The sequence below is a fragment of the Rhodamnia argentea genome, chromosome 3 (assembly GCF_020921035.1).
Source record: "Rhodamnia argentea isolate NSW1041297 chromosome 3, ASM2092103v1, whole genome shotgun sequence".
Lineage (NCBI taxonomy): Eukaryota > Viridiplantae > Streptophyta > Magnoliopsida > Myrtales > Myrtaceae > Rhodamnia > Rhodamnia argentea.
The window spans coordinates 1,813,348-1,827,572 of NC_063152.1; the positions used below are offsets into that span (position 1 = coordinate 1,813,348).

At 38.6% G+C, this 14,225-nt stretch overlaps 2 protein-coding genes across 8 annotated transcripts; both read right to left on the reverse strand.

The window, feature by feature from the left end:
* Positions 1-1,152: 1,152 nt before the first annotated feature.
* Positions 1,153-3,028, reverse strand: LOC115755004. The gene is made up of 2 exons (XM_030694231.2): positions 2,807-3,028; positions 1,153-1,371 (listed from the first exon to the last, which is right to left on the reverse strand). Exons 1-2 carry the CDS (start codon positions 2,972-2,974, stop codon positions 1,324-1,326), a joined length of 216 nt encoding a protein of 71 aa, XP_030550091.1. The 5' UTR covers positions 2,975-3,028; the 3' UTR covers positions 1,153-1,323.
* A 675-nt stretch (positions 3,029-3,703) lies between these two features.
* LOC115755003 lies at positions 3,704-9,736 on the reverse strand. Of its 7 annotated transcripts, none has more exons than XM_030694229.2 (12): positions 9,591-9,736; positions 9,356-9,484; positions 9,147-9,261; positions 8,911-9,044; positions 8,627-8,771; positions 7,317-7,495; positions 6,551-6,737; positions 5,930-6,022; positions 5,269-5,414; positions 5,029-5,136; positions 4,543-4,631; positions 3,704-4,421 (listed from the first exon to the last, which is right to left on the reverse strand). In XM_030694229.2, exons 1-12 carry the CDS (start codon positions 9,657-9,659, stop codon positions 3,920-3,922), a joined length of 1,896 nt encoding a protein of 631 aa, XP_030550089.1. In that variant the 5' UTR covers positions 9,660-9,736; the 3' UTR covers positions 3,704-3,919. The 7 variants fall into 7 exon arrangements, with proteins under 7 accessions (XP_030550089.1, XP_030550087.1, XP_048132375.1 ...); XM_030694227.2 differs by having other exon boundaries at positions 4,999-5,136; XM_048276418.1 differs by having other exon boundaries at positions 4,999-5,136; positions 9,409-9,484; positions 9,591-9,656.
* Positions 9,737-14,225: the final 4,489 nt, after the last annotated feature.

Here is a 14,225-nt window from a genome sequence, read left to right on the forward strand (position 1 = left end):
TTCCCGTTTCCTAAGCGACTGTAGTCTTTTGCTTGGCAATGAATCAAAAAGGCCATCTGATTGACTCGTGAGAGGTGGGCGGTCCATTTTGCGGATTCTCCATCCCTCTCCACAGTGAAATTATTTCCTTGGAGACATGTTTGACCTGGGAAACGAGAAGACTCGATTAATTTCGGTACACTTGACTCTGTTCCTCGTCCTAGAAGCATTCTCCCGTTCGTACGAGCCAACACGCACCATTATTCATTAGTTTTCTTGTCCCTCGCTTGGGCAATGGCTCAGGCCAATAGCTACTGTCGTCCGCATATATATCGTGCTACGACTGGAATAATAGCAGGTGCAATATTTTTTTCAACCGAATTTTGTTGACATACAACTCATTTACAAATGGAAATAGTATCTTAGCAAAATACTGAAAAGGAAAAACAAAAAAACGAACTAAGAACTTGTATAGTTTTCTGCCCTCCAAATGTTCTAAGAAACCATTGGCTTCAATCTTTTTGACAAAGTGACAAAACACGATCAGCAGACAAAACAATGTAACAACGTTGAAGCCTCTCTCTCCATCCCTCCCTCCCTCCCTCCAAAACAATGTAACAATGTTGTAGCCTCTCCCTCCCTCCCTCCCTCCCTCCCTCACACACGCGCATATACTTCTGTCCATTGTTGAAGTTGTGCCGACGGGGTTGATATCATACGAGAAAACCAATCGAAAATGGTCTGAATACATCAGATGAGCGTCATTTCAAATTGGACACATTGCCGGAAACAGTTAAAACTTGGCTGATCCAACCCAAAGGAAATAACCCCAACTAACCTCGTTCAAACTTCAAAATCGGCATTGGAATTGACAATTATCAGAAGAATGAGTTAAATAAGCAGGCGAGGACACTTATGGTCATCAGGTCATGACAAACTGAAAGCCCCGTCATCCTACGTAACAAGTGTTCTTACGAATAGGCAGTTTTGAACCACCTAATGTTACTCAAAAATAGCTAAACAATACAAACCTGCATTTGTCTCCGGAATATTTCCCCTTTACTTGTTAGAGAAGAAATCAGTCCCATGTAAAACTACTTGAAGTAGCAATACACGTAATACTGTGAAGGAACATGGTGCCAGATGGGCCAAGGGAGCCGGAGAGAAAGAAAATTGAACAAGCACAGAAATTGGAAGAATAGAAGTTCCACCATCAGCATTAAGTTGCCACACATCAAAATACTGAAAAGACAGCACAGAGATTCACAAGAAAAACTTGAAAGCCAATTCTGTGGTTCAGGTACATCCACAGTGAATTATTATGGCATTTCACTTCGAAACCAGTCAGAGGAACTTCCTGTATGGCCTTCCATTATCCTCATCCTGCATGTGCTGTTAAACGCCATCGAAAGATTGTACATATATCAGTAACTCAACTCGCTTTCAAAACAACGACAAGCAAACACAGTTTCAGCACCACTTTGAAAAAAGCATCCAAAAGAGTCCATCATTAATCAAAAGAGAGCTATATACACGTAAGTATATTGCCTGGTGATGAATAATCAAGATGCCAATAAAATTCACTCTATTTGTTTCAGCTAGTCTCGAGTGAGCATGAATTAAGTTTTGAAGATACTATCATCTCAGAATGGAGTGATTAGAATTCTTTATGCTCCCCACCGGATAAGATATTTGCCAAAGGACAAACAACCAGCCCCATATGAACTTGACTCCAACATTCCTAGACCATGTGTGAAAAGATCCAAAGACTACTATTTCTTACTCATGACAGAAAAGCACATAGGTTCAGTAGATCATTCTAGTTGAAGAATCAAAGGATATGAAGTTCCACAAGGTTAATGTGATAAAGCAAATTCCAGTGAACCTGTTAATCTGGGAAAGGATATAGAGGCTCATGCACTTTGCCAATTGATTCATGTCAACAGACATATAAATAGTCTCTGGCGTGCAGCATATATTCTTGCATGTCTAATCCGCCTTAACCCCCTTACCATTCTTTCAACATGCTTCACCAAGTGAACTCAATATAATCGATGGACCCATTCATCTCGTTTCTCCAAGAAGATGTCCCTCCAGCCCTACCCTTTACAAACTGCACCACTTAACAGGGCTCATCACTGTGTTTCCCACGGACAAAATTCCAAATTATTTAAACTAGAAGAAGCCGACAAAGCTGTCATCATCAGCAGCAAAAAGAATTTGTCTCAATTTGGACATGCCGCTAAATTCTTCTAACCATAAAGCACTGCTGCCATTTCTTCAATGAGATCCGCTAACTCCACGCTCTTTTTAAAGTTTCTAATCAATTAATCCTTTCCGTAGGTAACAAACCGAGTCTTTACACATGGCAAAAACTAGCCTTATTAGTCTCTCCTGCCTTCCCTCTAACCAACACTAGATTACCTTCTATCTGTTCCATTCATTTCCGAACCTATCATTTTCCTTCCAAAATTCAAGAATCGCACATTTTGGATGGAACAGATAGAAGGTAATCTTAATGCCATCCACCGCAGGATGTAATAAACCAATAATAGCCAAACGGTACACAAAGCTAAAACCGATAGAATCAAAAATCAGGTGTTCAGCTACCGAGCGATTGCTTGTCATTCCTCGGCGCAATCCCAACTCAACTACAACTAGGCCACCAAGCTCACTCTCCCAAGCAATCGCAGCCGATCCCCCGGCACCGATTCGATCGCAATCCAAACTAGGGCAAGTACCGAATCGAGAAAGGCAAACATCAATCGGAATCGATCGACGCGTCGGTCGATCCAGCGAGCAAGAGAGGAGGAGGAGGAGGACGTACGAATTCGCGGACGATGCCCTTGTAGACGAGGAAGGGGACGGCGACGCCGAAGATGCCGACGAGAGCGAGGTTCCGGCGAGTCCACCGGAAGTTGTGCTCGAGGTTCTCGCGCGCTGAGCCCCACTCCTCTATGAACTTGTTCTTGTGCGCTTCCATTCCACCCCCCATCTTCGCTCTCGCTCTCGCTCTCTCGCAGGTTCTCTCGGTTAGCAGCTATTGCTCCTTTGCTAGGCTAACAATTCTGACGTCAAATAGGTTAAGAAAATCAAATAAATTAGGCTGTTAATATATTTTTATTCTTATTTTTCTTTACCAAAAGCAAAAAACCTTTGTATAGCTAAAAAAACAAATCTTGATTTTTTTTTTATCTATTTGTATATGTAGTGGTTTTTTGGGAAAGTATTTATATAAACTATAAATGGGCCGAGCAGAAATTTTTGGGAAAACACTTTTCGGACGTCCCGCCCAATTTTTCCACGGTGCCTCATCCAAAACCCATATTTTTTTTGCTAAATGTAAGAGATTGGCATCGTAAAGATAAAAAAATAATAATAATAATAAGCTAGGCTCCTCGGACGGAAGACTTTTTGCCTTCTGACAAGTCGGTAGAGCTACAACGAAAAGCTGTAGTTATGACTCAAACCGAACATTTCATAACAGGTGTACCATATAATATTAATTTTCAAAGAGAGGAGTTATGTGATCCCCCTCCCCATCTCTTTTGGCCGAACTAAAACAAAAACAATACTAAAAGTCTCAATTTACCATTTTGCTGCAATTGCCACTTATTTATTCCCCCAACAGTATCGATTATTAAGAAAAACCAAACTCATCAAGGACTTATGGTGCCAACCATAGTTGAACAACTACCATACTTTTGAAATGGGTCAGGTAAGCGTGCATTCTACTCCTACTTTCATTGTATTCCCGCCTAACAACTAACATGAGTAGGAGGCAGTGTCAACTCAGTTGCTGCACGGGCCAAGTTCAGGTTACAATATGTATGCCTACGGCAAATGAATTCGGAAATCAGAATTGCCAAATCGAGAATCCGATCAAGCTCAACAGCATCAGAACAAAGAATCCGGTCTTATAGAAAAGAAGGCCTCTTCCTCATTGACGTTTCCTTTTCGAATTGAAGCTGGGTTTTATCAGTTGGTTCCCAATGTAACCTTGCCTGGCAGCATGAGTGAGCCGTGGAGAATTCTTTGTGGTCAAGACTGAACAACTTGGATCAATATGGCCTTTGCCGGCAATGTTGGGTGAAGCTGCTCTTGGGTTTGATTGTCTTGGCGCCTCCAGTCTCTCTAATATCCTTGATATTTTAGCCTCATCGTGCACAAGGCCATCTGCTGAAGAAAGGTCTATCACTTGGGTGGACTCCGAAGTGAGTTTCGAGATACAAGTAGGAGTGAGTACGTTGGGCATCTCATTGACAAGCAGCTGACCCCATTCTTCTGCAGCTGTGCACTTGGTTTGTGACTGTGGAGGTTTCCCTTCTACTACTGGAACCGCCAGCATTAGCTCTTCAAGTGCAGGAACAGCAGCATCAGACATTTTTGGTTGGCTTGATTTAGATTCAGAAGAAGTCCCCTTTGATTCTTGAGGTAGTGATCTGGATGAGTCAGAAATTCAATCAATTGAGGAAGCAATGTCACCTCTACTTTTACAGGACTCAGTTCTGCTGTAACTTTTTCCCTCCTAGTTCGATTCAAGGCAGAGACAATGCTGCTTACCCAAATTCTGATCTCTGTTCGACAAGCAAATTCATTCTTTGATGGAAGCCTCGGTCATGCAGGATTGGATTGTAGTCTCTCAATTCCATCTGTAGAGGTTTTCAGGGTAGGTCAAGATATTTTCTATGCGGCCATACCACTGTGTCATACTAAATCTTCTGACATAACCAAAAGATAGGAAGTGTCCCATTCATATTTAAAAGCGAAAGCTTGCCAGTTGAATCATGTAAAACAGGTGATCTTGCATTTTATGTTACTTCTAACAACTTAATCTTAGTGGTGCCTATCAGTACTTGGAAAAATAATGATATGCTTCCTAATCCAAACTGACTTTTTGTCAAACTTCATTCAGGCAGTAGAATTATTTCAGTGAAATCAATAGATTCTAGTAGGAGGACACTGAACTTACATGAACGATATATAAAAAAGAGCAAATTCCGATCTTCCAAACATTACCCAAAAGAGCAAAGAGCCAAAGACCCCAACCTTCAGAATAGAGGCTCTAATGGCACCCCCTGTTTCCTTTGACACAGAACAATTGAGATATCTATTAATATCTGGCAATGGCAAGACTTCCTCCAACCCAGCCAGCCGCTGCAAAATTAAGGACATTTGTTAACGTGCATTACATGTTGAAGCATTCAGAAGTAAGGAAAATATTTGACACATAAGTTGCACACAAAAATCAAAGATTAATATGAGAAAGCCAGTTGGTAAAATACCAACCCTTAATAGCATTGGTCCATAATCTGAAGGCTGCAGTAGATAATAACAGGGGAAGATGGAGGTCTTCACTGTTTCCATGTTATAATTTGAAGAACATACCAAGCCCTGGTCCAGTGATTGTAAAACCCAGCAAAGCCCTTGAAAGACTGAAAGATTCGGAAAGTTCGTTGGTTTAACAAATAAGAGATATGATTGATTTACACTCATAGATTTCCAGTGGAATTCACATCACAGAAAAACTCGATGAAAACATATCCATCTTTTACAATCATGTTTGTAAAAAAAGGATTAAAATTCAGCGATATCTCATGACCCCTAGAGCAATGCAAGTTTAAAGATTGGATCAGCTCAAAGGAATAAAACAAAATAGCTGATAGTTGGGTTTTGCGTGACAGGTGCGTCTAGCAAAACAGAGGGAGCATGAATTAGCAGTACGATACATAATGTAAGAATTCTATTGAAGAGCACTCATACTTGTGGTGAAGGATCGTAAGGGAACATCAGGATTACTTGAACGAGGAAGTGGACGTGTTGTCACTAGCTTTAGGGAAGCATATCCAGTTCGAGGTAACCAGAAAAAGTTGTTTTCACTTGAGTTTTCCTACCGTTTTTCATATCAGCAGTGCTCTTCAAAGTTTATTTCAAACAAACACTCACTCACGTTCAGTATTTAACTCCAAATTAATTCCGGATGAGGCTGCTCCAATCTCTGGACCAGATGGAATTGCCACATGGGGAGTTCCAATTAGGACACCTGCATTGAAAATTTTAAAAAGACTTGAGACATTTAAAATAAAGTAGGAGTTTAATTTATCCTTTCCACAGACAATCTGTTGTCCAAGCAACATCAAACATAAGGCTCAGTTAAGCTCCAATAAAGGACGCGCTGAATGTTGCCAAAGAAAGTGTCAGTATAAGTGAAACAAAGCCATGCAACTTTATCAAGTGTTAGTCTGACCTTTTTAACAGAACTTAAATTGACGAAAAAGAGGAAACAAAAGGCAGCAATTGAATTCGATTTCTCAAGAAAGCATGCCAACATTGCATTTTAAACTGTACTGTTACTGATCAATATATGTAAGGAAAAAATTCATGGGCGTCCTTTTATTATAACGCAAGAAGGAATTAGTAACAGAAGAACCAATTTCCCAGATACAATGGGCAGAATCACTCAATAACCTGCCCATGAAAGCTTGCCCAATCATAGCTACTTGCAGACTTAAAGAACCACATACTAACAGAAAGCAGACCATAATATCACGAGCATGCGGCAGAGACATACCTTCACTGAGAGAACTCAAATTTGTCCTCTCAATGACTTTGAAATCGATTGTTGAATAAACTAGCTGACTCTTCATGGGGTCCAATGAAGAATGATTAAGGAGGATTTTTCCCTCTCCAACTTTGAGATTATTCCCTATCTTACTATGCAGTAGTTCCTCTTTGATGATTTCATGCCAGTTGCCTGTCTATTAATAACTGACTTATCACTTATATCCACCATTTAAGACAGTACGAGTATTTAACATGTGAGATGGAAAAAGTATAGAAACTGCCCATAAATTAATGGGCATAAACTGCAGCACCTTTCTTAATAGGCAACGGAATGTCGTAACTTTATAGTAAAGGCACAAGAACCATATGAATGCAGAGCAAATGAAAAATTGCTAAATTATCCGAGATCCTCATCTTACTTATAACAAATTTTTCTCTGCTTATCAGCACTTATAGGAATTGCTCTTAAAGGGAGCGAAAAGCGAGTAACTTCACTCCCAATCTGCAGCTCCAGCCTCAAACTTTCTAACAAGTCTCCGCACAATGCAATTATTTGCCACTGTTATGATAAGTAATCTATGAACAGCACAATGAGCTAATCATACTGCTATATTGTTTTAGCCCTCAAGAAAAAAAAATGTTTTCTAGCTCATATTATCTATCTATGTTGAATATGTTAGGCTGCCCACTGCCCAAAAGTGAAATTAAATGGTAAACTATCAGAATGACCAATGGACAAAATGTTCAATAAATAGTTCATGGTTTTCTTTTACCTGACAGGAACTCAAGCCATCAACTATTTGATAGCTAGAGATATACATGTTGCAGAATATCTGGTTCACAGAGCCTACGAGATCATTATTGAAAATAAAACGAGCTTGCGTTGACTCTTCCACTTGATCTCTTATGTATTGTAGCCATCTTTTTGTCATACCATCCAAAACTCTTGCATCTGTGGAGTAAGCTCAAGGTCTAATGTAAGCAATGTATTCTGCTTCGCACATAATTTGTAATAATCATATTTGCATCCCAAATTGAAACTAGTAAAACAGGGAACAAGAAGTAACTCTGACCTGCTTTAGAATTTTCTTGTAGTTATTCTAAGTTTCCATAGTTATAATTAAACTAGACGGTGACAAAGAAGATGAAAAGTGAGGAGATGAATACTAAAAGCTGATAGCATTTCAAGAACTTGTTTCTTTGCCCAATAATTAGCTGCTAATATTCAATTGTAGTTTGGGGTGTACTGGTCAAAGCCAAAAGGGGAATTGATGCTTATACTCATTATGCCTAGCATTGAATAGACTAGCCATCCGCCTACCAATATTTCAAATGAAGAATGAGTTCAGCAGATTATTTTTCTTGAGATATGTCTGTCAAACTAGAGGTTACCAAGGAACCATGCATAGCATACATCCTCCAAAATAATCCATCTTGTTACTCGGATAAATGATTCTAGATCGCAGATCTTTCTAGATCCCTGAAGAACTGTGTTGATTCTACTATCACAGTACTAATTATAACTCGACTTCTGAAAGGAAAAACTCTGTTCCTGTTCCTTCAGATATGTCTCACTAAGTGCTTTTCCCTGGATAAACCTTTGCTAAAACAACAGTTTTTTCAGTGTGACATTTATGGTTCTTGTTTAAGCAGAAGTGAGAAATCCTGATGATATAAGCTACAGGGAGACTATCATAAAAGGTTGTCATAGGACATGTACTGCTTCTTCTCAAATTCAACCTCTTCCTATGGATTGAGTTGACAGTAAGCACATGCACATTGATAAACTGAAAGTGACCACTTCTAAGAGAGATATTGACAAGAGCTTATATCTTTTTCAATGTTAGATATTTGTGGCCATTTCTAAGGAATGATTTTCAGATAAGTTGGTTTTCATAATTTATGCCTCTTCAATTTGGCTGTTCTCTTCCCCCAAAAGTTAAATCAATGCAAGAGAGGCCCGTGGCATTGCAGTGCCCTCTTTCTCATGAAGCCGACAGTGGAAATGCAGGAACGAAATTAGCAATGATGCTAGCTAGATAATTCTTCAAGCGGAGTTTTAATGGGGAGGTAGGCGCTTAACCTGGGAGACAAGCTGAGACGGAGCAGTTCTCCAGATCAGAGATGGATCGGACGAATTTACTCATATTTTCCTCCATGTGCTGAAGATGGATAGACCTTGTTTCAAACAGCAAGAACTCAACAGAAACACATTTATCCGCCGCATCCTGGTGGGGGAAAATAAGATTTAGCGGTCACAACACCAACAGCCAAGTGGGCTTGGCATCCAAACAGGAAGCATAAACATGACCATGAATGAATGTGAAAATAACTAAAGGAAAAGCCATCGAGATGTCTTAAGCACACCGTCAGAGAGTCATGAAGCGTGGCGTCCATCTCCGGAGGTAAGGAAGAGGTGAGAACAACTATTTTTCTGGCTATGTCCTCGCTGGACCAGGAGTAGATAAATTCATCAGATATGAGACTTAGGAGCTTCGCATCTGTCGTCCGATCGTGGGAAGGGAAAGGAATCAGCTCTTCACAGGGAAAGGCTAGAATCACATCAACAGAATTTCTCTGCGGGAGTACGAAAAAAGCATTACCACAGCGAGAGAGAGTTGGGGAATCGGGAAGAAAGCCATTGGCAGGCATGCTCCTGACGGCACGATGGAACTCGCAGAGGTCGAAATTCTCCCCGGGGCTATAAGCGACCTTCAGCTGTCGGACGGGAAACCGGTAGGGCTTCGTCAAGCGACTGCGATCGGGGACTAACAACACAAGTAGCGATCGGGAGGCCAGTCGGAGCACGTACATGGGGAGAAGCGGCGATCCGATCGAAGGAGACGTAGCACAAGGCGATCCTACCTCCGAGGGCGAGCGATTGCGGCGACGAGGAGGAGGGAGGAGCAACCGCGTAGTAATTGGCGAGCTGCAACCAGCACTGCGAACGAACAGACGGATGAACATCATCATTTTCATCGAAGAGGACGAACGATCTGTCGATACGGAGAGGAGGATGAAGGTTGGAGGGACAACGGCGGGTTCACCTGCTTCAAACGGCGGAGCGATTCCGGCGACAGAGTCGGCAAGTCCGCCACGAAGCACAGCACTCCCATCTTCTCTGCAACTGCTTTCGTCTTGGCGCGAAACCGAAAGCTGAGGCCTTGCTACGATTGTGGGGGAGTAAAAACTTTTTTGTAAATATATCACTATTTTCCCCAAAAAAAAAAAAAAAAATTTATCCAATTTTTCTGAAATTAAAGAATGTCTCTGATGCATTTTTATGTTGGAAAAACAACAAATTTCTTCTCACCTTATCGGTTCTTGTTGGATGAAGAACCAATAATTCCATGTTGAAGTAAAACCGATTTTTCGACCAAAAAAAAAAAAAAAAGTAAAACCGATTTTTCGCGATATTTCTAATAGTCTACATAATATTAACATTGAAAAAAAGGAAGGATAGCCAAAACATTCATAAACCTATTGTAATTATGCCAACTTGGTCCCTTTTTTTTTTTTTTTTTGCTAGTTGAGTCATAAACCTTTTGCATTTGTGTCAATTCGGTCCATTTGGCTGGCCAGCACTAACGTGGCACTACCAGCACCGACTTGACCGATTTTTAATACATTTTAATCTTTTAATATATTTTTCGAATTTGTAAGTAATTTTTTATTTTTCTTTTCTGTTTTTTTCCCTTCTTAGCTTTTATGTGTGTGGCAGGCGAGGCCATGGCAAGGCCGCCCCTACCCGGATTTGGGCGAGGCGGCCTCGCCCACGGCCCTCGCCGACCACAAACAAAAAGTTAAGAAGGAAGGAAAAGAAAAGAAAAGAAAAACAAGAAATTAGTTAAAATTTTGAAAAAAATATTAGAAATTTAAATATTGTTACAATATTATTAAAAATTAGCTAAGTCAGAGCCGGCAGGGCCATGTCGGTATCGCCCAATCAAATGGACTAAATTGGGACAAATGTAAATGATTTAAGACTCAAGCGGCAAAAAAGAAAAGATTTATGATTGAATTGGCACAATTACAATTAATTTAAGACCGTGTTGATAATTTTTCCGATAAAAGGAGAATAAACGTTACCTATGTAGGAAATAGTCCGGAATTGTGTAAATTACTAAGAACGAAAGAATAGATAAAGAGTTTGATTCAATTTTTTCAATATAAGTTAACATTCCATAAAAGGAAAGATGAGAAGCTTCTGAAATACTAGATAGTAATTTTGAATTCAAATTTAAATTTAGAACGTAAGAGATTCGTCGATTGTCGGTCAATTATCTTGATCATCATTAATTACGGATATGCCCACTTATATTTATGTGTGATTATAGGGTATTCTACATACTCATTTTGAATTTTCTCATGGAATTTTTCCTTTTATTATTATTATTTTTTTTTGTAAGGTTTGTGATCATGGTGGTTATCGGGTTTGGAGGTCGAGAAGTTACGGATGAAGAAAAATACAATCATTTTCTAATAATACAAATATTTTTTTGGTGGGATAATAATACAAATATAAGAATCAATGATATTATGACCCATCTTGGGCTTCGTTGGCTTGAAGAAAAATAAATAATTTAGAAAATATCTTTATGAAAATAATTATTTTTATCTCTTACCAAAATTGAATAAATAAAAATATATATATATCGATTAGAAAAGAATCAATAGAAAATATCTAATCCCATTTGCCCCCCCGACTTTCGGCTCTCAATTCCAAACTCTTATTCTTTTGATTATGGGCCGCTTGCATCCTCTGTATCACTATTATCACTTGAGGGGTCAACAAACCGGACGGGATCGGCTAGGTTGGTACGGTACATGAGGGTGGTTGTCCTATCCCCGGTTTCATGGTAGATGGGATTAGACCGAACCGCCCGGACCGGACTACTTAGAATATATATACACACACACAATTAGAAAAAAAAATTAGAAATTTTTGAAGAACTAGTTAACTTAATTTCCCCATCTTCTACTCAAACTTTTGACTTCTTAATTCTTCGGTAGTTAAGTGGGCGTGTTTTGTCTTGACTCCATATATGTTTTGTCTTGACTATATTATGCCAACTCATTGTTTTATTCGCACTTAGATTCAGTGAAGTACAAGTGTAATCCCACTTGAGCTTGATTCTTTCCAACTTGAAGAAAATGATGCAAGAGCATAATCTTGTTTAAGTTGTTTTAAGTGTTTTTCATCTGCTCATTATTTTATGATTATAAGTACTCATGTGATGATTGTAAATAGTCATGTGTATGTGTTTATTAGGATGAATGGTTGAAATTGAAAGTTGTTAATTTAAATTTAAGGGTTAGATTTCTATAAGCAGCCAGTGTTAGCAATCCCATTAGGATGGGATTGGGACTAAACCGGGCCGTCGGTCCCGATCCATCCCGGTCCCTAGTCCAGAAAATTTAGGAACCGGGAATACCGGTTCGGTCTCATGTTCCATACAGAGACCAAATTGGCCAAGACCATGCATACCCCTATTACTGTGGCGGTTGGAACAGAGTTAGCTATTCATTTGACGACAAATGAAAAGGAATATCGCCTTTTTGGCTATATTTTCTACTACTTGGCCCATTTCACAAAGTATTTTACCATGTTTAAGAACAATCCCCGGGGATGGAAGAGGCTAGGTTAGTCGAAAGATGGTTATTGGTTCAAAAACGCAAGGTGCCCTACTTTTTTAGGATAAAAAGAGGTAAAAAGAAATGTCTCAAGCCAATGTTCGAATACCGGGCATTACGGTATTGAGCCCAATCATCATCTATGAAAATATTTACATAAAAAATTATTTCGGATGATAGAAGCGGACTTTTTTAGCTTGGTATTTTTTACATCATTTATTTTTTGCGAAACAAATAAGTCTTGTCTCGGATATTTTTAACCCTCCCCAAATGACATGATTAGAGTTCGTCGCAAGTAGACATGGCCGGTTCGGCTGAACCGCCGGTTCCGATTCCAAGAAAAGGTGGAACCCGAACCGACGGTTCCGGGGCAGGTTCCGGTTCCGTTTTTTAAAATTAATTTTTAAAATAATAAATAATAAAATAAACATAATAAATTATAATTAAATTGTACATTGTAATAAAATTTGGGGAAAAAAAAGAGAGAGGAGAAATGAGCTTAAACTTAATGAATTATCATTAAGCGCTTATATATCTTCTTGGGGATAGAAGAATCAAATCCCATATAGTTCTTTTACCTTTGATAATCTCAACTTACCTCATCGTTAATCGTCGCTATCCGTTGTAGTACTCGTGGCCGTGGTATCTCCACAATCCTCACTAAAGAATTCGTATTATCGATCCAGCTCTTGATGTCGAAATCTAGCCTTCGTCCAATCGTCGATACAAGCTTGAGCTTCCACAGACTCCGGACTTAATCTTGAACTGCGAGAGTCCAAAACTAATCCTCCAGCGCTAAATGTTTGATCAATCGCAACCGTTGAAGAAGGGGTTGCTAATACTCGACGAGCGATAAGTACAATAACTGGGTAATTGATTGAGTGACTCTTCTACCACTCCAGGATTTGGAAATCAGTACCGTGTTCGACATCACGAAACTCAAATTGAGTGGTTAAATATTTTTTTAATTCGTAAATACTATATATTGGCCTTTTTTGTTTTTTTGTCTACTTTTGAGCATATTGTACCATCTACTAAGTGAACTACCAGCTTCACTTCGTGAGGCGATAGATTGTAAAGATCCATAATCACTTAAACCATATCTAGTACAAAATTCTCCATATAATACTACTATAGATTCTTTAACCTCTCATTGTATATTTGAAATATCTATTGCATCTTCCAAATGTAAACAATCATAATAATACACATTCAAATAATCTAATAAACCATCTAATTTAATATGTGGATAAAAAATAATACCAACTAAATAGACAAGAGGAATTTTGAAATAAAAATGCAATCATTTTTCTCGCATTACTAAAATAGTTCGAGCTAATTTAGTATCTTTTTCATATTCACTAAAAACACCACCAATATTAACATACTTTATTAAAAATAAATGCGTAGTAGGATAATAAATACCAGATAAAGTGTTAGTAGCATCATTAAAAATTTTCAAAAATTCTAAATTTTTTTTTGCAAACGTCTCAATATTGGGGAAGTAAAGTAATTTAAGGAATATTTTGTGAAATAAACATACATAATAAATTTTTGTAATCAAAATTTTGACGAAACAACTCGTAGGTAGAATTCTAATGAGTTGGAATATCTTTTGGAAACTTTTTTGCTTTTCTCCCATGTTGTTTACAAAATTTTCCCCATGTTTTCATAAAATGGACACGACTCCATAAAAATTTAAGTGTACCATTTATTGGGGCGAGAGAAATCTCAAAGTTCGTAAACCATCTTGTACACATAAATTTAAAACATGGCAAACACATCTAATATGGAAAAATTGTCCATTAAAAGAGGGTTTGCAAATATTTTCTAATTCGAGAATGGAAGCAATATTTGCGGCGGCATTATCAAAACCAATTGAAAATACTTCATTTATCAAATTATATTCTTCTAAAACTTGCCTAATTGTTCTATAAATATTATGAGCCGAATGTTTTCATAAAAAACTCGAAATGCAATAAGTCTTTTTTAAATGGTCCAGTCGTCACCTATCCAATGACACGTGACACCCATATAAGAATGAATTT

What these genes read in the sequence shown, in the direction of transcription:
- LOC115755004 (XM_030694231.2), bottom strand. Translation starts at nt 2,974, where the DNA reads ATGGGGGGTGGAATGGAAGCGCACAAGAACAAGTTCATAGAGGAGTGG. An exon ending in AGGGCATCGTCCGCGAATTC is followed by an intron (nt 1,372 to 2,806) that starts GTACGTCCTCCT and finishes GGCGTTTAACAG; the next exon opens with CACATGCAGGATGAGGATAA.
- LOC115755003 (XM_030694227.2), bottom strand. Translation starts at nt 9,659, where the DNA reads ATGGGAGTGCTGTGCTTCGTGGCGGACTTGCCGACTCTGTCGCCGGAA. An exon ending in GGATCGCCGCTTCTCCCCAT is followed by an intron (nt 9,262 to 9,355) that starts GTACGTGCTCCG and finishes CCCGTCCGACAG; the next exon opens with CTGAAGGTCGCTTATAGCCC. An exon ending in CCCAACTCTCTCTCGCTGTG is followed by an intron (nt 9,045 to 9,146) that starts GTAATGCTTTTT and finishes ATCGGACGACAG; the next exon opens with ATGCGAAGCTCCTAAGTCTC.